Source organism: Solea solea, chromosome 3 (genome assembly GCF_958295425.1).
Source record: "Solea solea chromosome 3, fSolSol10.1, whole genome shotgun sequence".
Taxonomy (NCBI): domain Eukaryota; kingdom Metazoa; phylum Chordata; class Actinopteri; order Pleuronectiformes; family Soleidae; genus Solea; species Solea solea.
The window spans coordinates 9,437,032-9,447,035 of NC_081136.1; the positions used below are offsets into that span (position 1 = coordinate 9,437,032).

General features: G+C 40.4%; 1 protein-coding gene across 5 annotated transcripts in view; it reads left to right on the top strand.

Annotated features, from left to right (window-relative positions):
• Positions 1-8,100, top strand: part of nlgn2a (neuroligin 2a) — a 168,882-nt gene extending 160,782 nt beyond the window's left edge. For 4 of the 5 annotated variants that reach the window (XM_058624877.1, XM_058624880.1, XM_058624878.1 and 1 more), the window contains 3 exons: positions 2,145-2,511; positions 2,842-3,670; positions 3,800-8,100. In XM_058624877.1, the coding sequence (XP_058480860.1) occupies positions 2,145-2,511; positions 2,842-3,670; positions 3,800-3,898 (1,295 nt within the window). In that variant the 3' untranslated portion in view covers positions 3,899-8,100. Of the gene's footprint in view, positions 1-2,144; positions 2,512-2,841 lie in introns of all 5 variants that reach the window. The other variant, XM_058624881.1, reaches the window with a different exon arrangement.
• Positions 8,101-10,004: the final 1,904 nt, after the last annotated feature.

Below are 10,004 nucleotides of genomic sequence, written 5' to 3' on the forward strand. Positions count from 1 at the left end.
AATGTGACTGGTAGAAACGACAAATATCAATCCATCTTCGACCGCTTTGTCCTCGGCATGAGGGTCCGCTCGGTTAGCTGGTGCCAATCCCAGCTGACGTAAGGTGAAAGGCCGGGTACGCCCTGGACAGTTTGCCACTCCATCACAGGGCCACATAGAGACACTCACTCTCACACTCACACCTACGGTCAATTTAGAGTGTCCAATTTGCATAATTCTTGTTTTTGGACTGTGGAACCCGGAGAACCTGGAGAAAACACAGGGCACACGCAGGGAGAACATGCAAACTCCATGCAGAAAGCCTGTCTTCGTAAGATACATACATATATATGTATATATATATATATATATATGTATATATATATACATATATATATATACATACATACATATATATATATATATATATATATAGCCAACGTTGAGTCTCATCATTCCAATCCAGTGATCACAGAATCTGACAGGCATAAAAGTTTTACATTACATATCACAGTTCTACTTTTTGGGATTCTGAAACAGAATAAAGGCTTTGTTTTGTTTCCTACTAACACAGTTTACACTTAGATCATCATACATCAACAAACATACATCAAAAACCAGCTGTTGTTGTTTTGTTTTTAAAGTGCTTTATAAATAAAGTTTGGATTGGATTGAAAAACAACCCCCAGTGCTGATGCAATTCCTAAAAACATTTGTGAGCAAAGGAAAAGACGATATAAAGTTCCCAGTGCATATATAAACCAAGACAAGCATACTAAAGAGGCTGCCTATCAGTGAGATTATCTTTCACCATGGTGGGTCTGTGCTTTGGCCTTTGTGGCTCTGTGGGCATTAATGTTGTCTCTCATCATCCCCCAGGCAGACAGCTCCCAATCACAGTGCTGTTGTTCCTAACTGATCAACCTGCAAACACCTCACAGCGGGCCACAGTCAAAACACCGGCTCATTTGGATAATACACTCATGCTCCATCTCAAGTGCCTGTCATTCACTATGCGCTCTATGAGGCATATTGTCACTCTATCCCACACACACACACACACACAGACACCTCCTTAATGTTTACTGTCCAATTCATCTCAGCAACGTGTACGTCCATCTAACTTTATTCTTGTAAAATTACGACTTTATTCTCATAATATTACAACATTATTCTTGTAAAATTATAACTTTATTCTCATAAAATTACGACTTTATTCTCATAATATTACAACATTATTCTTGTAAAATTATAACTTTATTCTCATAAAATTACGACTTTATTCTCATAATATTATGACATTATTCTCATAATATTACGACTTTATTCTCATAATATTACAACATTATTCTTGTAAAATTATAACTTTATTCTCATAAAATTACAACTTTATTCTCATAATATTACGACTTTATTCTCATAATATTACAACATTATTCTTGTAAAATTATAACTTTATTCTCATAAAATTACGACTTTATTCTCATAATATTATGACATTATTCTCATAATATTACGACTTTATTCTCATAATATTACAACATTATTCTTGTAAAATTATAACTTTATTCTCATAAAATTACAACTTTATTCTCATAATATTACGACTTTATTCTCATAATATTACAACATTATTCTTGTAAAATTATAACTTTATTCTCATAAAATTACGACTTTATTCTCATAATATTATGACATTATTCTCATAATATTACGACTTTATTCTCATAATATTACAACATTATTCTTGTAAAATTATAACTTTATTCTCATAAAATTACAACTTTATTCTTGTAATTTTACGACTTTATGCTTGTAAAATTACAACTTTATTCTCGTAAAATTACAACTTTATTGTCGTAAAATTACAACTTTATTGTCGTAAAATACGACTTTATTCTCTTAGTATTACAACTTTATTTGCGAAAGATTAACTTGTTGTTACATATTTTATTGCAAGAAGATGACTAGACCAGCCAAAACTAAAGAATTTTACAGTGACGTGAAATGCAATTTTTTTTTGTTTTATTGATTTTATTAATTTTATAAAATTTGTATTGGAAACCAGATATGAATACCACATCACAAATTTGTAATCAATACCCAGCCCTACTCCACACTGTTTCATCCTCCTCTCACTGTTTCCCTTTTGTCTTCACCTTCAGGCAAAGACATCCTGAGGGAGACCATCAAGTTCATGTACACCGACTGGGCAGACAGAGACAATGGCGACATGCGGAGGAAGACGCTCTTAGCTCTGTTTACAGACCACCAGTGGGTGGCGCCAGCAGTGGCCACTGCCAAGCTCCACGCTGAGTTTCAGTCACCAGTGTTCTTTTACACATTCTACCATCACTGCCAGACGGAGACGCGACCCGAATGGGCCGACGCCGCCCATGGAGATGAGATACCGTACGTGTTTGGTGTGCCCATGATCGGTGCCACAGATCTGTTCCCCTGCAACTTCTCCAAGAATGATGTGATGTTGAGTGCCGTGGTGATGACCTATTGGACCAACTTTGCCAAGACTGGGTAGGTATTTTTTATTTCATTTCAGTGAAATTTAGTCCATTTATCAAAATAAATATGTGCCTTTTCAGCCAAAGCACATGCAAAAAAGAAAAATAGCACTTCTTAGGCAAAAACATTAATTAATCACTAAATGTTTCTTCCTTTTCATCATTATCTACGAAATCTATGCAGTGACTTTTAACAGATACATACACAACAATTACAGTTAAACCCCTATTGTATCCAAATTAGCGTCAAATAAGTAGCCTTGTGAAATATAACAAAGATATAATATGCTGCTACGTCATCAAACTTGGTCTATAACTCAGATTCACCCCCTTTGTCCTCTAGGGATCCTAACCTGCCAGTCCCCCAGGACACCAAGTTCATTCACACCAAGCCCAACCGCTTTGAAGAGGTCATCTGGACCAAGTTTAACTCAAAGGACAAGCAGTACCTCCACATTGGCTTAAAACCACGTGTAAGAGATAACTACAGGGCCAACAAGGTGGCCTTCTGGCTGGAATTAGTTCCTCACCTCCACAGCCTACATGAGGTGTTCTTCCCGACCACTACCCGCTCTCCGTCGGTTCCTCGTACAGGCACCTATGGAACCTGGCCCAGACCCCAGGGCCCTCGCACCACTCGCCACCCTTACCCCACGTTCCCGTCTGAGCCAGAACCTGAGGGTTCGGAGCGTCCGCCGCAAGTTCTTTTCCCCGGAGACACACGAGACTATTCCACAGAGCTAAGTGTGACGGTCGCCGTGGGGGCGTCACTTCTCTTCCTCAACATTCTGGCCTTCGCCGCACTTTACTACAAGCGCGACAAGCGGCACGAGATGCGACGCCACCGCCTGTCTCCTCAGCGGGGCGGCCCGGCCAACGACCTGGCTCACAGTCAGGAGGAGGAGATCATGTCGCTGCAGATGAAGCACTCGGAGCACGACGCTCACCACGACATGGAGCCTCTCAGGCCCCATGACATCCTTCGACCCGCCTGCCCACCCGACTACACACTGGCGCTGCGCCGCGCCCCTGACGACGTGCCGCTGATGACGCCTAACACCATCACCATGATGCCCAGTACCATCACCAGCATGCAGCCTCTCCATGCTTTCAACACCTTCCCCTCCACTGGCCACAACAACACCTTGCCCCACCCCCACTCCACAACCAGGGTATAGTAGGGACTGCGCTGACACAGCACCACCCAAGGACCAGCAAGTCTGGCTGTGCCACTGATCTAGAAGGAAGGCCTCTGGGTGTGGGCCTTTGTTCTGATCTCTGATTTCTCTTGTCTCTCTCAGGCTGTCAAACTCAGCAGCGACCTCCACTGGTGGCATGTGGAGAAGCAACTGAACTACAAGGCAGCAAATGATGACTTTGGGGTGGTACAGATCTCATAGAGATACTGCTTTCAAAGAAAGTCTTCTGTTTCCAGACTAAAGCCCTCTGACATTTGTCAAAAGGGCCGTACACTTTTACTTTTGTGTCATCGTTACTTTTTACTCTCACTTGTGTATTATGGTTCTTTTTTTTTTCTCCCACATCTGTGTCTTATCCCTGCTTTGATCCCCTCATTCAACATGTGATTCTATTTCTCCCCAGTGCTCCTTTGCTCTAGACTACTGAGCTATAGAAGGAGACATAGAGTACACACACTAAATATACATAAAGCTATGAAAACACTGATATCTGATACTTTCATTCTACCAGCATTTTTGGTGCCAAGTATGTACAAATGTGTTTGTTTTCTCTTTGAGGGAGTGGAGAAAAACTAAAGGAAATTCTAGACTATTCCTATTTACTGTCAACTAACAGATTCTGTGTGTTCTCATGACAAAGTGCCAAACTGGCCCTTGATTGTGTTTTTTTTTTCATGTTCTCTTTCTTCTTTTTTTTGAGTCATTTGTTGTTCAATTGTTGTTTTTTGTGGAACGATTTTCTTGCTGAAAATATAGATATAGAGAAATGATATTATATATAGTTATATATAAATATGTACAAAGCAGAAAGCATATAAATGGGTTTTCTCAGTGGGGGATCTATGCATGAATTATTTTTAAAGATGATGATGGGGGATCGAACTCTGTATCTGTCAATGCACGTTTCCCAAATCTTCTCATATCATATCAGTCCACATTGGATTTTGGTCTGTTAAACCTCAAAGAATAAGAACAAAGCAGAAAAGTCCACCTCTTCACCTCCCAACACTCATTTTTTAAAAAAGAGCCTTTGCCACAAATCTCACTGGATCAAATCAGGAGCATAGTCATCCGTAGCATCTCCAAGCAAATGCAACAAAGCTACAGCAATGTCATCATCTCGCTGTAGCGGCTTCTTCTTTTCCATTCGCTCCCTTTTTGCAGTGCTTGTTGTACTCAATCGGTTGCAGGCTGGTGGTGTGTATGGGATTATTTTTGTATTTCAATGAGGACGAGAGACAAAGCAGAGCCTCTGTTCTTTTACACCTACCCTCTCCCGTCTGCGCCACTATTTCCAGCACATGCATATTCTGTTTGTGTGTGTGTGTGTGTGTGTGTTTGTGTCAGACCAGCTTCACATTGGCATATGCATGCCCTAATTAGACAGCAAGGAGATAGAAAGATGGAGAAAGGCAGACAGGCTGGATAATCCCCATGGGAGTTGGAACTCCTTCCTGCTGCCGACCAAAATGCCTCCCTTTTTTGCCAACCTCACCCCACTTCTCCTCTCCTCTCCTCTCCTCTCCTCTCCTCTCCACATCAATACTCAAGCTTTGCATTCACGAGTAACACCCACATTGCAGTGATGGCCCATACACACCCCACTGTGACCACCTGACTTCACTGTGTCTGCTCCGTTCTACACAATTTCTGACCTCAGTTGAGCTCTGCTTGTTATCCTCACTTTCAAGGGTTACTTCACAAGGTTAGGGAGTTTTTTTGTTGTGAGCTCATCAGTTGTAATTGAAACTCTTAAGCACACTGAGGGGAACTGGTGGTCCTTCACAGACTGCAGCACAGAGCTGCGAGACGAAAGGGGGCTCGGATCTCCTTAACAGGGTTAAAGCAACACATTGGTTCTGGTTACTGTTTCCTCTCCTTTTTTTCTTTTTTTTTGGAGAGGTGAGGATGTGCAGGCTTACGGGATTTCACAAATTGCATCATGGGATATACTCTGGTAAATACAGTATGGTAACTGAACTGATGAGCTATTATTTGGGCCCACAGGAACCCATGGAAGCCTACATCCAGTATGGGGGAAGTTAGTCACCGGTGCTGTCTTTGCTTGTGCTCTAGCTTTAGTGTGTTTGTTTGTTTACTGTTATGTTACTGCCTAAATTGGGGGGGGTGGGGGGGTTGGAAGGACAGACATACACAGTACCTGGCTGCTCCTGTCAAGGGGTTTGTAAGCCTCCTGAAAGGGAAACATGCACAACGTAAAACATAAGACGACTGACTCGGGCGTGTTGCAGGCGGACGTGTGTGATAGACGATGAGCAGGAAAGGTGCAAGCTATGGAGATGAGGCGATTGGGAAGAGACTGGAAAAAAAGACTCACAGCCTGTAATGTTGAAATCAACGTGTCAGACGATTGACAGGAGGAGATGAAGTGAAAATCAAAGGCTCACCTTTCTACCACCTTGCTACTCTGTCCTATGGAGGATCTGTCCAATCAGACCCATGTGAACACTTTTGTACTCACGCCTGTGGATTCAGAGGTTGTGAAGTAAACCTCACCACAACACAGCTACAGTGACAGCACTGGAGGTGAAAACAGAAACAAGGTATTCAGTTTGGTCTGTACCATTTCTTTGGCTATTTTGTAAACTTAACACTTGAGGGCGCTCTTTTGGCAGATTCACTGCAGTTTGCCCACTGAGGAAACTGGATGTGTGAAGAAAAATACCAAACTTTGTGGCAGGACAGAGACACACGACATCTGGAAGAGGATCTAAACTGTACATTTTTAAGTGTAAGAATCAAACAGACAAAATATTTGTAAATATTAAGTTTCATGTTCGTTTTTTTCCCCTTTTTTTTTTCTGAGTGAATGAATGAAATACTTATTTTGTGACAACAGAAGACAACAGGTGCAGTTAGCAGAAAAACATGCCCCCATAGAGATTTCAAACTCACTGGTGAGTAAAATTGCTTGCCGCATTGAAGTACAAATTTGTTTTATTTTCATTACCTTGTCTTGTTCTCACGTTGCCCATTATACTATCAATCACATGGGCATTCTTGTAGCATCATGATTCCTAATCAGGAATGTCATTGTAGCAGAATTAATTTCCTCTGCAGTTCCCGCATCAATATGTATTCAGCATTTGCCGTGTTCCTATGAATATTACATGTTGACATTTGAAAATGTTGTTTCAGTCTCGTTTTAAGCTTAAGCAGACTTTTATTTTGAAAACTGATCCAAGTGTACTCCTGACGACTCTGCACTGCATAACGGGTGTGACTTTCAGAGGCAAAAATGACTGATACAAGCCAGCTTGGCCTTTTGTCAGCTAACTAATGTAATGAAAGTGTAGGGAACTGGCCAGTGATTCATGGCCACGACTTGTCATCTGTCCACAGACATGAATGCAGTCATATGAAAAGTGAACCCACTTTACATGTAGCAATGTTTACATGTTGCCACTTAATCATTTGTGGGACAGACATGAGGGCTTTGATACCATAAGATGCCTCATACCATTACAGAGTAACTCCATCACACATTGTGCTGCATTGTGATTATGGCGGTTGTGTTGCTGTACAGTAATGCGATGTAGCAGGGAAGGGTTTCGTGGTGCAAACAGACGAAAGGTGGACGAATGGCGTGAGGTGAATCCGAAAAGTCTCACAGTGGATGAGACTGATGTTTGTGGACTCGCGTGTAACCAAATGAACAGCACTGGATCTCACTTGATTCTTCCTTGAAAGGAAACATGGTGGCTTCCTGCCCATCAGTGAGGTGATCTGGAGATCCCGTGTCATACCAGGTGCAGATGCATGAAAGCACATGATTAAAGCTGCTGACAGTGATGCTGTCTTGTAGAATACTGGAAAAGTTTCTCCGAGATTCGTCGCCGTACTCTGAGACTAAGGCTACATTCATACAGCTGTTTTTTTTTTAAGACGGATAAAAAACGAACAATACACGTGTTTCCGCTCTAACTGAACGGTTAAGTAAGTTCTACTTATGGGACGTAGCCTGAGATATCACTGAACACACACTCTTAATCAGTGATAGCTGTCAGAATAAAGTGCTAATGGAGTCAGACTTCAGTGAAAGTATTTGACTGACAGCAGCTTTAACAGCCCACACTGGCAGACAGACACAAGAAGCAGTGCCGCATATACCGTCACACACATATAAATCATCATCTTGCAAAGTTGCACCTGTTGTCTTGTTTTTACATTCTTTGTTGAATTCTGAAATCAGAGACTTGAGATTAAGAAAAAATGTTAAATAATGGAATAAAAAAAAGAGAACACAATTATTAAAAAAAAGTAAAGTAAAACTATATAAATAAATGAGGTGATGATATTTCTGTTTACTTTAGAAGTTATTATACACTGTATGCTGTGATTCTGATCTGGGAAACATTAAAGACATTCATAGCCAGACTGCATATTTAGTTTCTTTATTCATTCACAGGCACATGAAATGAATGTTTACATGCTGAAAATTTCAATTTTCTTCAAGGGGTGAAACACTCAATGTTCTTTATTTCGGTTGAAGAGAAGGATAGGTCCCTCACAGTTTCATTCACTGTCTTGTTTGACTTGACGTGTTTTCTTTTTTCAGTTCTGCCATTCTCATTGATATCTGCCACTCATTACTCTCCATTTCTCTTCAAAGACTCTTCACACTGTTTGAAAAGTCATCTACGATACGGACATGACCCTTGAACTATGTTGTCAGTTTGTCTAAAAAGTATCTTCTCCAACTTGCTGGACCGCACTGCACAAGCATTACGAAATTCTTCCAAGTCCAGGGTTTGATGATTTCACAGCAACCATCAAATCCTTGTTTCTTCCTGTGTGTATCAGCTACTCGTCTCTCTGCTTTCCACAGGCTTGACATCCACACTTTTTCTTCTCTGTCTTTTAAATGTTGGCTGCCGCCTGCGTTATCTCATTTAACTCTACCCAAGCTGGCAACACTCAACAAGATTTTTTTTGCCCGGTTTTAGTCACGATTCACAGTTGGGCAGAGTCTGCACCAGTCGGCACGAGTTGGGGACAGTCAGCATGGTGAGTTGGCACAGAAATGTGTTAGTGTGTTGAGGGTAACAGACCTGACCCGACCTCAGTCGCAGTCAGTCATACATGTTTGAATTTTTTGACCCGATTCTGGACACAATCAGGTAGTATCTACTGACTACTGACTCACACATGTTGCCAACAGCCAATGGAAAAGAGTAGGTGGGACTCAGGAAATAGTGTCAGACAAAAACGACAGGAATTAGCAGGAATATAAAAACAACGTTGTTTTTTTTTTTTTTACCCTTTAAACTGTCCGTCTTGTAGACACGGTCGCCCTTGCGAGAGTTTGATGCTTTCAGTTGGCTTCAGTTGGTTTGACAAATCATGTAGTCTGTGATCCCTTCCCTTGTTATAACTGATATAAAAATACTGCTGGCAAATATATTTAGTATTATATTCTGTCTATATTCTATCATGTCACTGGTAGCTGTACTTTGACCACACCCTTTTTTTTAAGGTCCTTAAAACTAAAATTATAATGAAATATGGCCCAAACTCATCAAAAGTGAAAAATATTTTTATAATAATAATAACAATTCTGATTATAATAATAATACATCAGGTTACATTTAACACATTATTAATTTCAACATGTAATTATGTATAAGCTTGTCTAGTGTTTTAATTACAATTGTCTGAACATTATTTTGATTTAATGTTTTGATTCTATTTAATTCCTGTCTAATTTGATATTTACAGATTCATTTTGCATCATAAATATGGCTTTCTGTTGTGAACTGAACACTTTTGCTTTGAAATGGTGGGCAATATCATCCTAAATATTTTTTAATTGCAACATCATAATGGATTATCAAGATATAATTGTAATTTCTAATTACTAGATTTTTAGACTAGAAGTGTTTTTTCACTCCTGACCACACTAGAAGTTCACTGCCACCCAGATCATTCTGAGTTTGAGGCCCCTGGTTTAACGGAAGAGGAGGTTGTGGGCCATGTTTTCATTATAACATGAAATGTGGTGGGCCGCATGTAATCATAACAAATGATTTCATTAATTCATTCATTAATTTATGAATTCAAATGAATGATGGCTGAGCTCCATTTAGCTTCCTCACTTTCAGGGTGCATGCTGATTCCCTATCACGCTTCCCTGTCAGACATGAACTAAACAGAGCCATCATTAATAACACCTAATACATGACAAAATGGCTGCTGTGCAAAGGACCCATTTCAGGCTCAGTGCTCTGATGGACAGGAACAGAGCCATCACTTGAGTAACACCTGTGCATTTGTTACTTAACTGTGT